Source organism: Electrophorus electricus, chromosome 7 (assembly GCF_013358815.1).
Source record: "Electrophorus electricus isolate fEleEle1 chromosome 7, fEleEle1.pri, whole genome shotgun sequence".
Classification (NCBI taxonomy): Eukaryota; Metazoa; Chordata; class Actinopteri; order Gymnotiformes; family Gymnotidae; genus Electrophorus; species Electrophorus electricus.
The window spans coordinates 3236351-3256692 of NC_049541.1; the positions used below are offsets into that span (position 1 = coordinate 3236351).

At 40.5% G+C, this 20342-nt stretch overlaps 4 protein-coding genes across 7 annotated transcripts in view; 2 read left to right on the top strand and 2 right to left on the bottom strand.

The window, feature by feature from the left end:
* The window catches only part of tpgs1 (tubulin polyglutamylase complex subunit 1), a 1848-nt gene extending 770 nt beyond the window's left edge, over nt 1–1078 (top strand). Inside the window, exons 2-3 of one of the 2 annotated variants that reach the window (XR_003411427.2) lie at nt 129–823; nt 926–1078. Coding sequence is in view for 1 of the 2 variants with exons in the window: in XM_027021767.2 (XP_026877568.2) it covers nt 129–675 (547 nt within the window). In the remaining variant the exon portion in view is untranslated. Of the gene's footprint in view, nt 1–128 lie in introns of both variants that reach the window. The other variant, XM_027021767.2, reaches the window with a different exon arrangement.
* Nucleotides 1079–5352: 4274 nt separating this feature from the next.
* Nucleotides 5353–8646, bottom strand: plekhj1 (pleckstrin homology domain containing, family J member 1). Its single transcript, XM_027021765.2, has 6 exons — nt 8083–8646; nt 7856–7923; nt 7696–7762; nt 7340–7430; nt 7184–7247; nt 5353–7022 (listed from the first exon to the last, which is right to left on the bottom strand). The coding sequence occupies exons 1-6, from the start codon at nt 8174–8176 to the stop codon at nt 6936–6938; spliced, it is 471 nt and encodes a 156-aa protein (XP_026877566.1). The 5' UTR covers nt 8177–8646; the 3' UTR covers nt 5353–6935.
* sf3a2 (splicing factor 3a, subunit 2) lies at nt 7711–11825 on the top strand. Of its 3 annotated transcripts, none has more exons than XM_027021761.2 (8): nt 7711–7764; nt 9184–9437; nt 9544–9590; nt 9681–9790; nt 9912–9961; nt 10331–10471; nt 10731–10799; nt 10995–11825. In XM_027021761.2, exons 2-8 carry the CDS (start codon nt 9240–9242, stop codon nt 11298–11300), a joined length of 921 nt encoding a protein of 306 aa, XP_026877562.1. In that variant the 5' UTR covers nt 7711–7764; nt 9184–9239; the 3' UTR covers nt 11301–11825. The 3 variants fall into 3 exon arrangements, with proteins under 3 accessions (XP_026877562.1, XP_026877563.1, XP_026877561.1); XM_027021762.2 differs by lacking the exon at nt 7711–7764 and adding an exon at nt 8788–8811; XM_027021760.2 differs by lacking the exon at nt 7711–7764 and adding an exon at nt 8797–8834.
* Nucleotides 11826–12507: 682 nt separating this feature from the next.
* Nucleotides 12508–17554, bottom strand: LOC113584690. Its single transcript, XM_027021763.2, has 6 exons — nt 17485–17554; nt 16280–16308; nt 15975–16038; nt 15521–15655; nt 15285–15388; nt 12508–13148 (listed from the first exon to the last, which is right to left on the bottom strand). Exons 2-6 carry the CDS (start codon nt 16304–16306, stop codon nt 12810–12812), a joined length of 669 nt encoding a protein of 222 aa, XP_026877564.2. The 5' UTR covers nt 16307–16308; nt 17485–17554; the 3' UTR covers nt 12508–12809.
* Nucleotides 17555–20342: the final 2788 nt, after the last annotated feature.

Here is a 20342-nt window from a genome sequence, read left to right on the forward strand (position 1 = left end):
CACATTGAATAACTGGATCAAGTGTATGTTAGATTAAATCTGGTACTAAATCAGAACACTAGATCAGATATATTAACTGTATTTGTAAGTTTTAATTGTCCCTATTTTGGCTATGTTTGTTGCTTCAGATCGGCATTCAACAACAACATCCGTGTTGCCTATGATCTACTCACCCAGAACAGTTCTGGTTGCCATGTTCTGGGTGGCATTCCAGGTCGCCTGTACACAGAAACACTGCAGTGCCTGTGCAGCGACGGTGGGTTGTCGATGTCCGCCGCCGCGCCCCTCCTGCAGCGTCTCCGTTGCCATGACTACGAGGCCGTGCCCTTTGAACTCTTCCGTCAAGGGGCGCTGACATGTGCCGTGTTCGCAGACTATGTCCGCAAATCCCGGTGCCTGTATGCGGCTGTGGCCAGCAGTCCCGAGCAGAGCGCAGACAGGGCATTGTGCTGCGCTGTCCTGGCCGCCCTCCGGGGAGCGCTGGAGACCTCGCACGGGCCCGATTCTGTCCGATACTTAGAGGCCAGTGCCATGATCTCACCCGGCGAGCTGGCGCGTGCGATGGCCGGGGCGCGGGCTACCGCAGGGCAGCAGGCGGGGCCCACCATGGACGCACGGGAATTTGAAGATGAGGCTGCCGCCCTCTTCTTAGCCCGGGTCCGATCAGTGAGCTGAGCTGCAACTGAGAGCAGACAGCTTTTGTTGGGACTGAAGGAGTGAGATGTTGGGAAGGTTATCCCACAGTCCATCCGGCTGCCTGCTTCATATGGAGTGCATCATTTACTGGAGATAAGCCGCAAGCACGAAGAAGCTCCATAACACAGTTACGAATGTTGTGACTTAAAGCTCTCTGTGCATATAACAGTGATGATGTAAATATCCCACCTTATTCCACTCTCTTAATCACTGTCTCTTGTTCTTTTAGGCTACAGGTCATGACTCTGGATCAGCTGATTTGTTTATTCAGTAAAATTGTCACTGTGATGCCTTAGTACGTAAACAGAGCTGCCTGTAATATATTTCCCATACTATGTAAGGATTAAAGATCTGTAATATATTATAAAATCTGTTCTGGTTCTATTGTATAATAGACTGATTCATAGCATGTTATGTACTGTATTTATATGCATTGGCTGGAGTTGTGTAAAAAGCAAACTCACTAGCTTCTGGAGCAGTAGAAATGTCCAACAAGGTCATGCTGCGATGGTTAGGTGTCCACATACTTTTGGCCATATAGTGTATGTTTCGGAGTGAATACACAAAAGGTTCTTAGCATTGCATGGTAATCCCAATACCTTTCTCAATTTTGTGCAGTGGTTGGACGCTAGGTGTTTTAAAACTATACAAATGACCTGTTTGGAGTTGTGATACTTGTTAAAATGATTCTTTGGCACATGAGATGATTTTGACACTCCAAGGAGAAAAAAACTGCAATTTCTAGCAATTGCCGGGTCCGCTGTTTTTGCTTCATTTACACAGCATCGGGCGGCAAGTACCGTGGATGTGTATTCTCCACACACCCATGGGTCCGACGATGCGTGTATACCGAATTATTGTTTGGTGAAGAGCAATTTGCTACGGAAGCCCTAATGGATAAAAAAGTAAAGAAATTTAGGTGCGTAATCTCGAGTCAATTTTCCCGCAAATTATTCTCTTCCTATTCTAGCTGCTCCAAAGGGTAACGAAAAAAAAGGTTCTGGAGTCAAAAATTTCACTTAAAATATTTCTCTCCATCAAATTATTTTTGGTGCATGTCCTAGCTGCCCCGAAGGGTAAAGTACAAAATCTTCGCTAACATTTCTCATGCTAACTGTTAGCCATGACCCCCTCTGTGATTTTTCCCTTTACTCTTGCAGAACGATTCATGAATACACATATGAGCACATAATGGCTAACTGCATAGACAGAGAGAGCGATACAGTTCAATGGACGAACAGGGGGAAAGGAAAACAGAAAACTAATGAAAAACTGATTTCGGATTTGTTGTTAATTTATTATTGTTTTAATAACCATTTTTACACCTACTTCAAGAACTGGATTCTTGCATTGTTAATGGATATGCTGGCCACATATAACACCTGATGCAATGTAATGTACGTAACGTTTCTTGTGGGGTCTTCTCTTTGAAACTGGCCTATATGAAAAAAAAAACTGTTTATACCTTAATTATCTGTCATTACTTTAAAATCAGTATCAATTTAGACTATTGCTGCTTAATCAGAGCCCCTTTTAATATGGATGAGAGCAATATGTCTGGTTCACAAGTTTGTTCATTGCAAGAAACACCAAACACTGAATGGTGTTTAATTCAAGTTGAATAAGTTGAAACTGAAGTATCATTAAATCCTGCAAATGACATAGTCCATATTTCCCTTAATTAAAAATTTCATTGTAGAAACCAAGACTCAAAAGAAAAAACTCCCTAAGAGCACATGGAAGAACCACTGAGGAACACAAAGTCAAAAGGAGAATCCATTCTCCTTTGGTTGATACTGGATAGTGAAGCAAACAACAAAGCTCAGAATTAGGAGTTGTGAATATAGAAATTACCTATACATTAGACAGAAGAATTCCGATTAAGCAGGTAAAACCTGAACCTAAAGTAAAAAGCCTATGAGAAGTTAATTAAAGAATAAGAATACAAATTAAATCCACAACTGCAGTGACACATTAGTATAAACTAGTATAGTCTGTCAGATAGGTGTAGAATGCAGGGTTTTCCAGTCTTGATCCTGGTGACCCACACGACTGCACATTTTAGTGGTTCCTTTGATTGGACACACACACACACAGTTTATGTAGTGATGTATCTGGTGAATGATCTGAGATTTGAATCAGGTTTGTGAGGTAAGGAAGTCATGCAAAATGTGCAATGCTGTGGGTTGCCAGGAGCAGCACTGGGAAATCCTGGAGTAGAGTCCGTGCTGGTTATGCTTTCACAGATGGTGTGTTCTGGCACAGCAGGCGGGTCAGTGGCACAGGCGATGGCTGGACAGTGGTCGCACTGGTCCAGGAACAGTTGAGCAGGACCTCGATCCACCAGGGTTGAATTAACATTAGACTGAACTGATCCACTTGGGGGGAGTAGTTATATCTGTGTTGGAGTGAGAGAGGTGTAATAAATCAGATAATAAGCAAAACACTAATCTTTACATAAACACTCTTAACTAGTACAAAGACTGAGTGTTCACGAGACATTCTTAAAGTAGTGTTCCACTATCAAATCTGAATAAATTGGGGTATAAATGAGTAGCTTCACTACAGCTGTGATGGTGCTTTGCAAGTTGTTAAAATTGAACTATGTGGAACCACCACTAGTACTCATGATTTGTGGAGGCTTTTGCACTACTGAACCTAGCTAATCAAACAGATTGCTTTGGATAGTTATTATACAAGTATAATAACTATAATATTATAGTTATTATATCTCCTGCCATTAATGCTCATCGGGAGCAACAAAGTTCTTTCAATCAATCTAAACTTAATAAGCTAACGACTTCTTGCATAGCTGTTATAATTAAACTGTTTTCGTGAATCGTCCTGGAACAGTAAAGGGAAGGAAAAAAAAATTCACAGAGGAGCTAATGGCTAATCGTTAGCATGCTAAGTGTTAGCCAAGGTAATTTTTGTGTTACCTTTCAATGCAGCTAGAACGATCTTTTTTGTTGTTTTTTTGTTTGTTTGTTTTTTAGGAAGAACTTTGACTCCAGAGCACACTTAATTTTTAATAAATTACCCTCCAGGGCTTCCATAATTTGCTTGTGGTAAAAATAACATGCTGAATGCTCTAATATGAATCCAGAAGTGCTTACATATGCGATGAGAATGAATTTTGAAAATTACTAAGGAATCAGAAAACTCATGGAATTGTGCCTACTTATGCAACCAGTTATGATTATTTGGTTAATTTAGTGTGGAAATTTTAATGCCACAGAAAGGCTGAAGTTCTTTCTTCCGTACTTACAGCTGATCCCTAAGATAGTTCACATTCATTGTAGCTTCAGTAGACCATGTTTTAATATTTGGATATTTAGTTTCTCTGATTTCCTTTTACTTCAGCATTACTCACATTTAACCAAAACATATGCAATAGTCACTACATTAAAATAAATAAAAGCTTGCTGATACATTCAGCCTAGCTATCTTATAGTAGACTCCAAAATAACCAAATCTATTGTTTACAAAGCAATTTAAATGGACACAATTTTAGTAGCTTGATCTAGATCCATAAATACTGAACTAATATTGTCTAGAATGGAATGAGCCAGAGTTCTGCTCTAGCTTGGTCTATTTTGGGCTGTGGCTTTAGGCAGTGGTTAATGTGTTGCTAAGGTTATCAGCCCTGCGTTAACAGCTCTACCTTGAGTCCTGCATTATACCTAACAGGAAATCATCATTTTGAACATACAGTGCTTAATTTTCACTTTATAAAGACAAAACACTGCAGAAGGTAGGCTTCCCATTTTTTTTTTAGCAAAGGTTTCAACTATAAACATCAAAGGATATCTTCACACATTGATGTTGCAGACAGTAGCCTATTGTTTCTGGCCCCTGTTGTCTAGGGTACTCATTAACGTCAGCAGGTCAGGGTGACGGGAGCGAGCAAATGCATCAAAACACAAAAGGAAATGAGGAAGAGAGTACACAGGTTTCAGTGTGAGCACACATAAGGGCTTGCTGGACACATGGCACCGCACGAGACACCGCGGCTCTCTGCCCTCTGGGCCACTCATTATGAAACCTAACAAGTATCCGCATATCAATAATTCAGTAGGGTGTTTGTTACCGTGTCATCTTCGCAGGCGGCCACTTCTGCAGAGTAGGTCATCAAAAACAATCCCTTCCAGCATCCATCTGGACTTTGTTCTGGTACAGTCGTGGACCTGTTGGTCCTATCCATTCTGCTTGTTCTTTGTCATGTCTGCACACTCTACAGTACTTTGTTTCCCACATCATAATTTTCTTAATTTTGAGTATACTAATACTTCAGTTTAGAATGTGTAAAAGAAACGCATTCATGAAACCAGCCAATGTGGTAAGTGGACCAATCTTTACAACCTTACTTGAATTTCTGTCAGCGACTAAAACAGGAACCACTGACATGTTCAAACAACAAGGCCAGACTTGGCCCAATGTGTGAAAGGGGCATGCCTATGTAAGAGGAGAAAACACTAATACTACTTCATGTAAACTAGAAAACAAGTCAAGCCTACAAAAACAAACCAAACAAGGCCCTGCATAGTACAGCAGACTGAACATTTTGTATGGAGACCGCAGAGCAAATTTCCTTTTTAAGAAGTACTAAGTGTCAGTCAACTAACCATCTGTAGAAGCTTAACAGTAACATCACAATTAACATTCGAAAATGACTTTATTTAAAAAACATAAAACTGCGCATTTCGGATTGTAAAATGATACACACAAAGACGATTCTACCATACTTATAATTATTCTGAGATTTTCATTTAAGGGTAGCCTTGAAAAAAGGTTTTGAATTAGGTACACCACAATCTCTGTCTCATTTGTAGTCACCATTTGAAGTTAACTGGCTAACGCAGCATACACGTGGATATAGATATTACCATAGGCAAGAAGGGGCTGACTACTATAGGTCAGTCCCCATAACGAAAACCATCAGCTTCATTGGTCAGATTTAATTTTGCTAATAGACTTACATTACAGAACCCTTCAAAATATCTCCCCAAGGAGCACATAGGCATGTACACAGCACTCTTACTAAAGAGCAGTTCTGATTAATTCCACTCCTAGAAATGCCTCCTATAGTAACCAAATGTATGTAAAGCAGCCTATATGAATGTTATTTTACTTTATTTCTGAAATGCATTTATATTATTTTTACCATCCCCTTTATTTAAACCATTCTCTGAAGGTTTAGAAGCACTTGGATGCACATGACTGGTGAAACACGGCATAAACAACCCTGCAGTCCTTTAAATGCCTCTGTGGGTATTTGCATTTCAATGTGATATTGCTCTTATACAACCAAGTGACCCTGAAAAAGGCTACAGATTTCACATAGGATAGGCTCTGAGCTCCAGGTTGGGTCGGTGAACTTCAGAGACACTCTACAGGTGCTTGTGGTTTTAAAAGACTATGATAATGATTATTGTGGCCAATTACTTAGTGTGTTACAGAAACAAACCCTAAGATGTTGTTCTTGAAGTACCTAGATTAACAGCCTGCACTTTAAAACACCCCGAGAAGACACATTCCAAACTGACTGCTGAAAATTGAAGGATAAAGAAAAAAACAATTGTGTAAAATTGGGTGAGCGCTGATAGGCATTTGGTTTAGACTAGCACACCAACATGCACAGGCCTAGTGGTACAACAATAGTCTGGCTAAAAAACAGTATCTAAACTAACAATCTAACTGTAAATAAGACTGCAGTATTCATAGTGCCATGCAAACCCAGGTGTGAATCACAAGTACTGGTGTCTACAAGTGTCTCAGTATCTTAGAAGTATAACCCCAAACAGCACACTAACCACATGACAACCAGTTTGCCTTAGCTGTACATTTACAAAACAGTGATAAAATTTAACTTGTTATTTCTCACTGAAGTGTTATGGCTGACAAAAAAAAAATCAAAAAAAAAAAAATCACAATAGTCATGAGGGTGACAGCCTAAAACACAAGGTAAGAAAGAAGATAGTTTTATATTAAATGCATTGCTACTGGCTCATTCTCAGCTGATTTTTATAACAGTGTCATTTTGTACAATAAAACCCAACTGCCAAACATACAACTGCACAATAATCAAAAAAAGTAATATACAATGACAGCCTTCTTGCTTTTTAGACAACTAAATGAAAAAGTGACAATTGCATTTGAAAAAAAAAAGGGTCTAGATAGGACCAAGATTTACAGCAGTTGTTTGGACACACTTCACAGGCATTGGGGATTGAACTGGGTTAGGTGGGGGGAGGGGGCAGGGGTGGGAGTCCACTACTGGCCTGAAAGCGGGTCTCGTCTGAAATCCCATATTGCTCCAGTGGGTCCTACCACGAAGGCAACACCAAACACAACCAATCAAAGATCTTAACATAGGGGTAGTTAACAGACCTATGTTGAAAAGCTAAAAAGGTGGGGTACAGTTATGTATTATAGTGAACTTCCAGGAATAGTTTAATCTCTAGTGGTTAAGAAATACTATCCTTACTTTTCCAGTCAGTCGCTGGATCTCAGAACGATAGAAGACAAGGTTCTTTCGCATGAACTCATAGCTGTGACAAAAAAAGGACATTGAAAATGGCGTGTTACAAATGTGGGCATGAAGAGACATTGCATGCAATAATTAAAATGAAATGTTATAGACCTGGCTTTGATAATGGCTTCAATCCATTCAAGGCATTGTTCCTTAGAGTCACATTCAAACACATACTTTCTCTCAGCCTCATCTAGAAAGACTGACAGCAGAAAATAACAAACTGTAAGAGCATACACAGAACTATTTTGCATAATTATTTTTGCCTTATGCACCATGTGTGAAAATGCCATGTTTGCTTAGGGTAAAACAGGAAGTGCAGGAATAGCCAAATGCCTCGTTACATACTTGAAGACAAACCAGCAGTCTGTGCCACACCAAATTCTATTTAAACACATTTGTACTGCAGGCTTTGTTATGAAATCACCTCCTGGTGTTCCTATGAGAGGATGCTAACTGCCACTCACCAATGGAGAAATTCAGATCATCTTCTCTTTCAACTCGGCACTGCTCCAGAAGCAAAGCCCCAATTGGCTGTAAGCACATAAACCGTTCAGCGTTATCTTACATACTTCTAAATAGCTAACGTTTCCATACTTATGTTCAACGTGAAACGCAAACTCCCACCTCCTCTTCGTCTGTACGAAAGTAAAACAAGAAATTCACTATAAGCTTCACCAGCCGCCTCTTCATAACTGTTAGAAGAAAGAGAGATGAAAGACATCGTGTTTTACTTTGGTAGATTTGGAGTTAGATTTATATGTTCCGGAAACAAATGTGTACACGATCGACGATAAATACGGGTTTCTGAACGGTTTCATTTGAATAACATCTCGGCGAACGCCTTAACTTACCGTCGCCTTTCTTGGGTCCTTTCATTCCCAGCTCCGCCGCCCTCTCGGAGGGCTGGCGACTCAGGAAGACGAGCTCTTTTTCATTAAACCGCATTTCGACACCTGGTTTACGATCAAATTGTAACTTCTGACAGGATGAGAGTTCGCTAGTTAGATGTTTAATAACTTTACCATTATGGATATAGCAGCGGTGTGATGGGTTAGCTAGTTGGCTAGTTATTGTGGACGAGAATCGCGTTCGGTGGAGAACCTTAGCTGACCAAACCAATTCATAATTTTTAATCGGAAATGTATCACACCTGTCGCTATAACGACAGCTAGCACATTTTGAAGATCTTGCTTTTACTCTTTAGTCCTGTTTCCATGCTAGTTGAGAGACACGCCGATTATCTACTGCCAAACTTCACCATTAGTGATCTCTCCAATCAGAATATGATGAGGGAACCGTATACTGTATATACAGTCTCTGGAGGCAAAATAGCTGTAGACAAGTTGGAATCCCCGGAAAGAGGTCTTTTCAAAATAAAAGCCAGCAGACAAAAAACATAAACGTTTTACATTTTGTCGGCATGCGGTAAAATAACTGGTGAAAAAATAAAAATTGGTACTAGTGCGTTTATAGAGATATGCTAAAATTATTTAATATGCTGTTAATAAAGTTTTGTGTGTCAAAATAACAGGAAGGGGAAGAGTACTTTTTAGCGCTTGCGCATTGCGGAAATTACGGCGGTAAGCGTGAGCGAGACGTCGAGGTAGCTAGCTAGCTAGCTAAAAAAAAATATATATATATATATTTTTCGATATTGTTTCCCTAATATACCTTATGTTCTTGTGCGCTTTTTGGGAATATTGTATTTGTTGTTTAAGATGTGCAGATTAAGTTAAATACATCCCTAGCTAAATATGTAACGTTAAACAACTCATTGTTTAGTTTGAATAGGGATGCTTAGCTAACTCGCTAGTTGTATAATTAGTTAGCTCACGCTAATGTTAGCTGAATAGACACTGGCAAATCGCTTTAAGTGCGTGTTAGCTACTCTGTAACTGGTCGTTTTTCTTACAGTACTTTTATGTCCTGACTTATTTTTTTCTACTATTTAGGTCAGTTCAGCATTCAGGCATCCAGGCTCAGGTTCTGAGTCCACTGGTCTGTAAAGATGGATTTCCAACACAGAGCCGGTGGCAAGACCGGCAGTGGTGGGGTTGCTTCGGCCTCGGAGAGCAACCGAGACCGCCGGGAGCGCTTGCGGCAACTCGCTCTGGAAACTATAGACATCAATAAGGATCCATACTTTATGAAAAATCATTTGGGTTCATATGAATGCAAACTGTGTCTCACACTTCATAATAATGAGGTGAGCCAGCAAACTTGGAACCAGTATTGACTGAATTCTTCAGTTTATCAGCTTCACAACTATAATTGTTCATTTAGCCATGTTCACAAAATTGTTTCTTTCACAGGGGAGTTACCTTGCTCACACACAGGGAAAGAAACACCAGACTAATTTGTAAGTACAAGTTGCATGTATTAATATCATCTCAGAATGTCTGGCTTCTGAGACCTCAATTTCGTGTCTTTTTGACTTCTCTGCCATCAGAGCAAGAAGAGCAGCTAAAGAAGCCAAAGAGGCCCCTGCCCAACCAGCCCCCGAGAAAGTAAAGGTAGAGGTGAAGAAGTTTGTTAAGATTGGGAGACCAGGTTACAAAGGTACATGCCCAGTATGCTGTGATTGTTTCAGTGTAGAATGTGATTTGCTTTGTCTTCATTGCCTTTATTTTTGCCTTATTTTAATTTGCCTTTATACACTTATTCCTTCATTTATTGACAGTAACAAAGCAGAGAGATCCTGAAACTGGCCAACAGAGTCTGCTTTTTCAGGTAACATCATGTGTACTTAGTCTGCAATAAAGGGATATTCCAGTGTTCTTCAGTTGACTCATTAGCTACTGCATCTATACTAAGTCTATAGTGATTACCAGAGACAATAATTTTGACTTGTTGCTGGACTTTAAAACATAATAGGAACCTAGTGGCAGGTGCTCATCTGCTAAAACTGCATGTAGACACTAAGTGTGTTGAGCCAGTGGTTTGCCATTCTTTATAGAGAAACGTTTGAATTGTCAAACAACTACAAAAAAGAACCAGCACTAGAATATTAATTTAACCTAAATAGTTCCTCAGATAAAGCTAGAAACAAAGTATACTTGTTGGAAACTGGTGAGAGTCTGAAACGTGTGTGTGTGTCAGATTGATTATCCTGAGATTGCAGAGGGCATAGGGCCCCGGCATCGGTTCATGTCTGCATACGAGCAGCGAATCGAGCCTCCCGACCGGCGCTGGCAGTATCTGCTCTTGGCCGCTGAGCCCTATGAGACCATTGCATTTAAGGTATTTCTCTTAGACACTAGTTTAAATTTTTCCCATCATTTTTGCAGTGTGTACGATGTATATCTGACATTAGTGAGTCACAAATTTCCTTAGGAAGACTTGTGTTTAAAAATATTTTGCTATACATTTGTGAGATTGCTGTTTGGATCTATTGACTTTTACAAGAGTCATAGTCGATCATACTTTAAGTGAGTTGGCATCAGAATGCTTTCTATCTTATGCATCAGGAAATAAACAGCTATTGTTTATACACACTCAGGTTCCAAGCAGAGAGATAGACAAATCAGAAAGCCGTTTCTGGACGCATTGGAACAAGGAAACGAAGCAAGTAAGGAGAATTTCAGTGAAATGTAATGTGTAGCATTTTTAGCAACCTTGTTACAAGGAAGTTTTACAGTAGAACTTAATTTCTGTCTGGAGATTACATTGGCTACTTCCTTACTGTTTTTATTTGCAGAGACCAGTTTCACTTGTTCCAATTTACAACTCCTCATATATAAACCGATTCTGCTTCCCATTTTAGTTTTTCCTGCAGTTCCACTTCAAGATGGAGAAGATTGTTTCCCAACCCAGCCAAGTGCCCCCTGCAGGTGTGAAGCGCCCGCCTCCCCTCATGACTGGCCTTGGGCCTCACCCGCCCAGCGAGGCAGTACCTCCTCCACCTCCCGGGGGCATGCCGGGTATGCCGCCCCCGCCACCCAGTGCCCCTGCTCCTCCACAAATGCCCCACACCCCTGGCATGCCTCCTCCTGGTGCGCTGCCTCCACACCTGCGACCACCACTGCCGTCTGATGGACCAGGAGGGATCCCTCCTCCACCAACCAACTGAGTGTGTGACATTGGAAATTTGTATTTACAGTGGATTTGATTGATTTTGTTCAGCAGTTGGTCTGAATACAATTTTCTATACCAGTCTAATTTTTGTAAATACACGAAGAAGAGGTTCATGTACATCAGGTTATTATGGATGTTTTTGTAATGTTTTAAAACCGTATTGCTTCGTTTTACCCAGTACCACAGCCCTCTTGAAAGAGTTCGAAGACCCTTGTAAATCAGTGAATTTAAACATGTGGTGTGGTATGGTATGGTTTTTATCCAGCTAATACAGGGTCAAGTTTAGAGCAGCCATGGTCTGACGCAGACTGGTGCTACCATAACTGGAGCCTGAAACTAGCTTTTTGATCTGTGAGTCTAGAATCTACTGAACAGTTTAAAATAGTTTTTTTTTTTTTCCTTCCCTTTTTTAAAAAAATCAATAGATCTCACTTGTAACGCCATCAAAGTCAGCTGACCCTGAGTCACCAACTTGTGTTCTTTCATGAATAAAATATAAGAAGCAAATTCATGATTTTAAGATGTTTCGGCTAGTGCATCTTGCAGTTGCCATCTGTTTTGGGATGCAGCTGTTCTGAGTTATTTTACAGTATTGTTTGGGATTGGAGATTTTGGTCATGGACTATTTTTGAACACTTGGCTTGAGCCAGTGTAGATTAAGGACTCAAGCACAAGCCTAGATTATCCTCAGTTGCTCCTTTGTTCCTCTTCCTTGTGTGAACATTGAAGTTGAACACACAAGATTCAGTTGTAACCCTGTTAATACTGAAAGTTACAAAAGACAGATGTGCTTAATCATATTGACCCATCATAGAAATAACTTTGATAATTGCAATATGCTGCCATTGTGAGAAATTTCAGAGTGCTGGTTTCATCAAGGCTACAAGACCAGTAAATAGAGATTTGATTAAGGAAAATGTTTGAGAATTCTCAGTTAAAAAGGTAATTCTAATTATGTTCTTTTATCAAGCTATAAACAAAAGCAGTTCAGGATTTAAAAATGTTTGTCAAAACAGATATTAGATTCTGGTATTGATATAGTCTTATGAAAGGTGTAAATATGGGTAATACATCAAATGTAACATTCAACAACTAATACCAAATGTATAAAATTGATCTGGTGATAACAGGTAAAACTTGAATCTTATTTAGTTGTGGCATAAATATTTTCTGTAAGGGCTTTGTCAAACAATATTCTCATGTCAATGAACAGATTTAATTTATTATGGCAAGTACAAACTGCTTTGATTGTCATACATCATTTTTCACATTTTTTTAGAACCACACCATCCAATAACTATCTCCTAGTGGACAATTACCATTAACAAGATCCCTTTTTGTAGACTAGCTCAAGGTGTTAATCATAGTTACTTCAGAAACACCTGCTGCAGTATCTGAGGGGCTTCTGATGTTCCTACTAATTACTATGGTTTGTATGATACACAACACTTTCTTTACTGCCATCTATCAGCTAACATGCAGCAACATTTTCACTTGTACTAATTCAATGGTTCTTAGTAGCATCTGTCTTGCTTTCCTTTGTAGTCTTCTTTTGTATTTCGTCTTGCTCTTCCTCCACATGTTTCTGTTTTGGTCTCTTGTCTTTCTCTCTTCGATCCTTCACTCTCTCAGGACTCTCCTCTTTGTGCATTCTCATCTTCCCTCTGTGTGCTTTAAAACTGTCCTTTCTCTGCTTCATCACTGTTCTGGGCTTGTCTCGGAGGCATCCGGAAGCTCTCTCTCGAATCACCTTCCTTAACTTGCCTCGCCTTCTCTCTTTATCGTCATCGTGATCGTCATCGGCCACCCACCAGAAAAATGTTTCCCACAGAGAGGTTTCGGGCTTGAGGTAAGGACAAAGAACATGATCACCACAGCAATTGTGTGTCTTTAGATCCATGCACCTCATAGGATCACCTTGCACAATTATTGAGCCTATACCTCACTTTGTTTTCATGTATATTTTTGTTAGCCATCCTATAGCTCAACTCTGAGCTTCAAAATCAAATCCCACTCTAGATTTTCCCATCGAAAGGTCATTCATAGAGATTCCATTCACAGACCTCAGAGTCCAGGTCAACCAGTTACTTGTTTGGTTAACTACCAGTGATTACAGTAATGTGCCTAATAAACTGCTGCTCGAGCAATACACACATCCATTCCACTACTATGTTGGTGTTAATGCTGTATTGACAATGGAACACCACCCAAAGTATATCTATTCAGCAGTGGTCCTGTGATCAGAGGGTAGAGAGAGCCTGACAAATATACATTTTATATATATATATATATATATATATATATATATATATATATATATATATATATATATATATATATATATATACACACACACACACACACACACACACACACACACACTGCCTGGCCAAAATAAAAAGTCACCACCTGGATTTAACTAAGCAAATAGGTAAGAGCCTCCCATTGTATAATTACTACATGGATGATTATGTTTCAGCTGGCAACAAGTTTTTTAACCCTAACTGATGCAGTGAGTAGCTTCTCATTTGTTAAACAACCATGTCAAAACACATCCTGTGGTCATGGAAAAGATATTAATCTGTTTCAGAAGGGTCTAATTATTGGCATGCATCAAGCAGAGAAAACATCTAAGGAGATTGCTGGAACTACTAAAATCAGGTTAAGAACTGTCCAACGCATTATTAAAAAGTGGAAGGAAACATCATCGTCGAGGAAGGAATGTGATCGGAAAAAATTCTTGAATGATTATCAGCGATCACTTAAACGTGGTGAAATCAAATTGTAGAAAAACAACAGTAGAACACAGGGATATGTTTAATAGTGAAAGTAAGAGCATTTACACATGCACAATGCAAAGAGAACTCAAGGGATTGGGATTAAACAGATAGCCTTAAGAAAACCACTCGTCAGTGACATTAACCAGCAAAAACGGCTTTAATTTGCTAGGGAGCATAAAGATTGGACTCTGGAGCAATAGAAGAAGGTCATGTGGTCTGATGAGTCCAGATTTACCCTGTTCCAGAGTGATGGGCGCATCAAGGTAAGAAGAGAGGCAGCTGAAGTGATGCACCCATCATGCCTAGTGCCTACCGTACAAGCCTGTGGGGGCAGTGCTATGATCTGGAGTTTCTGCAGTTGGTCAGGTCTAGGTTCAGCAATGTTATGTGCCCAAAGAATGAGGTCAGCTGACTACCTGAATATACTGAACGACCAGGTTATTCCATCAATGGATTTTTTCTTCCCCGATGGCACGGGCATATTCCAAGATGACAATGCCAGGATTCATTGGGCTCAAATTGTGAAAGAGTGGGTCGGGGAGCATGAGACATCATTTTCACACATGGATTAGCCACCAGAGTCCAGACCTGAACCCCACTGAGAATCTTTGGGATGTGCTGGAGAAGACTTTGTGCAGTGGTCCAAATCTCCCATTATCAATACAAGATCTTGGGGAAAAATTAATGCAACTCTGGACAGAAATAAATGTTGTGACATTGCAGAAGCTTGTGGACACAATTCCACAGCGATTGCATGTTGTAATCAAAGCTAAAGGTGGTCCAACGAAATATTAGAATTTGTGACCTTTTTTTTTGGCCAGACAGTGTGTGTGTGTGTGTGTGTGTGTCTATATATATATATATATATATATATATATATATATATATATATATATATATATATATATATATATATATATATATATATATATGTCCAATAAGTATAAGTACAAACAATGTGCTTCTAAAAACATAATAGGCTTTTAATGGGAAATCCCTACATTGTCTGAATTGTCTGTTCAGTTTAGTCCAAGATTCATCATAATTTAGGCTTTAAAAGCAGCCCTTGTATGTTTTTTGGTATTCATATAGAGGGCATACTCTGACACACACTCTTTGTGTGGGTTAATTCAGCTTTGTGTAAAAGTTAGCAGACATGGTGAAGGGCTTGAGAAAAGTCACGTTGATTGTCTCATTACCTGAGTTGATGCTAGCCGACCCCTCCTCAACTCAGCCTGTCTGGTACAGAGTGCAGTACTTGTAGGTTCTATGCCAGCTCCATCCCTACGTCCTCGTACAAAGTCTGAAGGATGGGAGAAAACCCTATTGCTACCAGTGCATTGATATTGAACCCAGAAGTGTGTTCCGTTCAAGTTAAGTGGAACATACAGGGAAGACACACTGTGGCAGCAGGGTTGGAAGCAAAAGTGCTGACCGTGCAATCTTTGGCAACCAGAAGTGAGGATGAGTATGGTGATGGCCACGAGAAGACAGCGGTTAAGCGTCACACCCTCCCATGGGGTCTCGATCTGGGCCAGGTTCTGATTGGACAAGGCCTTGCGCAATGACACTGTGATTGGGTGGTGACAAATGAGAGTAGTCCTAAACACTAAGTAAAAGGCATTTATAAATAATCTTGAAACAATAGCATTTAATGGCTTGGCAAAGATTGATTGAGATTATGGACTGATACAACGGATACAGTCTGGTACAATATGAAGAGTTTGCTAAAATGCTAATGGTTAATAAAAAGTAATGAGGGCCTGTTGGCAGATCTCATTTCAATATAATTAAGAATCTCAATTCATAATTATGAGTAACCTCTACTGTATTTTGTGCATAATTAGCAATGTTAGCGTAATTGGGTGAAGTGGAGTGGGAAGACTTACTGCCTCTTGTGGGCAAGGTCTCGTGTGGTACAGAGTTTGGGATTTGCTGAACGATTGGAGGTTCCTGTGAAGCAGACCATTTTATGGATTCAAAACAATACTGATGGAATCCATTGCTGTTGCATTCTGTATATACTTATGGAATAAACTGTGTTTTAATTACAGTGGTATGTGTCAGAATTTCAAGTTCAAAGGTGCCTAAGTGTTTAGAATGAATGCTGTGTTTCAGGAAAACAGGGTATATTGCACCCTGAGGACCATAATCCTCTTGCTCAGTGTGAACCCCAGTCCCTGACCCCACTCGCCTCTCTCATCCTTCTTTGGGCGTGCATCTCTTTAAAAAAAGAAGAAGATAATAGTTAGACCTCATTGTGAGAATAAGTGGTTGTGTACATGTTCATAAGTAAAACCAAGAAGCAGCAAGGGAGGGGAGTTTGTTCAGTGTTCGTCAGCTCGTATCATGTTACTATTGCCTGGTGACTATGTTTAGTACGGGGCAATGTCAGTCAGAGCCGGTCGGGTAAACATAATTAGACACACAGGTGCTTTTAGGCCCTTAAATATCAGCCCTCCCTTAGACCTCGAGCATATATCTGAGATTTGTTTTTTTTTAAGGGACCACGCCTCCACTTTCCTACTTTAAACTTGGATAGAATATCAAAATTATTAAGACTACGTTAACTTCGCTTCTTCTTGGTTTAGATGCTAAGTGTGTGTGTACCTAGCTGATGAGTTTGTATGAGGGATTTTTCTGCAGAAACGTCCCGTAACAGTTTCCCGAGTTCTTTCTCAAACGTCTCGAACGTGCTCTCGTCCATGCTCCCTATGCCAGGTTAAGGGGTTTTTCTTATTGTTGGGCTCATAAAAATCCATGATAACTTCGTCATCATCGGTTATGATGGCGAGAACGTTTTTATGTGTGATTTTCTTTCCTGTAGCGGTTCCTTACACATAAAGACCACAGGTGTCTAGGTTTTTGTTGTTTATCCACTTTTCTAGAGTCTGCTGAAGAACATTTAACTCAACAGATGCTATTAGACCGTCTCAAAGTCTCACATACAGAGATAGATAGGCCTATAGAGAGGTCTCCTAAAGTTTTCTTCATGCAATGAGCAGTCATATACAGTTATAGAAAATTCAAGCAATTGCACAATACTAGACTAGCTGTATTCTTCTGTAAACCATTAGTTTAAAGCAAGCATCTCTGACCTTTTATAACAAAAAGTATTCCATACAAATACATTTACAATGAAAATACTTTGAAAGTGACTTGCTTGTTGATTTAACGTTAGCTAGGTTACCATGTCAAAGCTGGACTTGGTCAGTAGGCGTTACGTTTTGCGATGCGGCCGTGAATGCCCCCGTCCCCAAATAGAACCGTAGCCTCTATAAACCCCGCTAAAGTCGGAGCAGGAGAATCCCCTATAGACGCGAAAGTGAGACGGATGACGACCCAGTCCCCATATCCGGCCCATATCGTTACCTTGACCGTCCCCATACTGAGCCTCACCTGGACAGACATGAGGAGTGGGTCACCCAGGAGGCGCAGCTGCCGTGAGGATTCCAACGCTGAGTGGAACGTGCCATGCAAGTTTACACGCGCACGCGCACGCGCACGCGCCCCCTTTGTGTCGCCTGACGGCCGATAGCAGGTGGTGTGGCATGAAGAAGCCGAAATCCTGGAGGGTCAGTCTACTGCAGAAGGCTGCTTGATAATGCCCGGCAAAACTCTGCTGAAAACCATAGTAACTCCCGATGTCAGCGTCGGACATTCCTGAATACACACATACACATACGCATCAGCAATCATTCAGTCATACAGTCATACAGTCCTGGAAATGTTCAAGCGGCATCTGATGCCTAATACTCTATAATATTATTGTAAACATTTGTTTAAAAGTTGATAAAGCATGTCTGACTGTTTATACTACAAATGCTCATAACAAACAGAACCAATGCATGCAAGGTGCAATTACATTTCTATAGTAAGTTGTATTTTTGCTTTTTCACGTCCGTTCTCTTAAAATGAGGCACTTTTAAAGAGATGCAGTTGATCTCCAGTGGAATATTCCAGTGATTACATTTCACGCCACGGGTCCAAATATAACTTTAATAATATGAGTTAATAAACATTTAGTTACTCTTCTTGGTGAGTAATTCAGAATGCCTAATGTGACCAGCGTCTTACCTCTCCAGCAGAGTTCTACAAAAATCCACTAGAGGGCACAATTATCCTACAATTTTTAAATTGCAGGTGGTCGTGGCACAGATCTGTGTTAGTGATAGTCAGTAGAGATAAACATTTTGTAAATACTCAGTATTAGAATATTACACAGAGTGCTGTTAAATGTGATTTAATTGTAGCAGATATCTTTGGAAGAAAACAGTTTAGGCAGTAAAGCGATGTCACATTGCTCTCGGTCACGATCTTAATATAACGTTTACTTTACCAAGACAATTGCTGCTGAAACTAAGGCAGCGAGACTATGACAATTCTTGCATCATGACCCAAATCTGAAGGCTAGAAAGCAGTCTGCTCTTCACGCATGATTTCACTGATACTAGATGGCTGGTAGGGTGAAGGTAGTGTTAACTGGTAGGTTTGAGTGCGTTCAGCTGTCTACTCTCATAAAATGAGCCGTGTGGAGAAGACGCCTGGTTGTTTTTTCCCCTCTCTTTCGTTTTATTCTTCTTCTTCTTCTTCTTTTTTGGACATTACACCAATGTGAATCTTTCCATTTACCCCTTTTTTTCTTGTCCCTGTACTGGTGGTGAAGTCTGACCTTGTGACGTCACTTCGCCTGTGTTTGTTGTTTTGCTTTTAATTTTGTGCATGCTTCCACGTCACAGATCACGAACACATCTTAAATATTCCACAGTGCAGTAGTCCGTATGTCCATATATGCCAACCTAACGAGTGTATGGAACATGGAAACTGACACGACTTATAAACAGGACCGCCTAGTGGCCAATAGGTTCCTCTGATGACGTTGCTTGATTACTTCCCCTCTGAGCCAGGCCAAAGGGTACAATAGAGGGCAGTGTGCGCTCCTCTAGTGATGCCGGGGCAGCGGGTGACCTGAATCTTGTCCAAGCTTGATGGCGAGTTTTAGTTTATGCACTCGAGAGATGGGCGTCGGTTTAGAAACAGGGCTAATGTAGCCTCGGGCATCCCCGTGCTCTACATAGACTGCACCACAGACGCAGCGGCGGCACTTTTGTGCTTGGTAGTGTCCCTCTTCTATTTAGCCGGTACGAGAAATGAGGCTCCGTTTTGTTTGTCACATAGGGTGCAAGGATGAGGAGTGCTTTGGGGAAGGAGACCTTTCCGAGGGCCAGGCAATTCGTTGTTTCTGGCTTCAGAAGGTTCGGTGGTGAGGTCTAGCTAGGGTACCACTGCAAACAAGCTGTCGAGAAATGTTTGCATAGAAACGCTATGGCTTATCGTTGGCTTTCTATTGCCCTAAGAAGTAGCTGGTGCTGTATCGACAACTAAAGCCGGTAATTACCAGTTTGTGAATCACTCTCGGTTGTCTCTGGCGAACAAGTGTGCACTAGTTCAGTTCATTATGATCATGTAGTTTAGCTGAATGAAAGATGGTAGGCCAGTGCAGCGCCATGTTGGCAATAAGCACATCCGACGTGTGTGCGTATTTGCATTGAAGTGCAGACAGCGGTAACGGCGGTTGTGCGAGAGCTGCATGTGTGTTGTAAATGTGTGTAGATGAGGGTGAATAACCTGCAGCCTTACTTCCAGAAAAAGCTAATATTCGGTTCATGTTCAGCCTCTCCCACATATACCTTCTGTATCACAAGTGTTCACACACACACACACACTCACTCACTCACTATTCGTCAGCATGTAATCCGCTACACCCAGTATTTTATTTATTTTCTGGTACTCTGATGGAATCAACTGGAGTCATGGAATCAATTCTGCTACCCAATTCAGTTTCTGAGTGTCTTGAATCACTGCTGCATTTCAGCAGTCACTGAGATATTTGTTTATTTCTGCAGTGCTACTACTTATTTAATTCTTATTTGTTATACACATTTCTAGTCTGTGGGCCCGCATTCTGCTCCTACCCTGCCTAACAACACAAGTTGGCCATTGCTGGTACTATCCTGTGCCACAGGGTTGTTTATTTCGGTTATTTGACCCAAACTGTTTTATAGTGAACAGTTTTAATCACTGGGATCCCAGCACATACACACTGATCAGTGTTCTGATGGTATTCCTGCTTACTCCATGTCTGATCTTTGGTGAACAAAATAAATATTTTTGATAGACATATGTCAGTTCACAATAGATCCTTGCTCATATTTCTGGACACAACCCAGTTCGAGTCCAAGCACAAGACGATGACT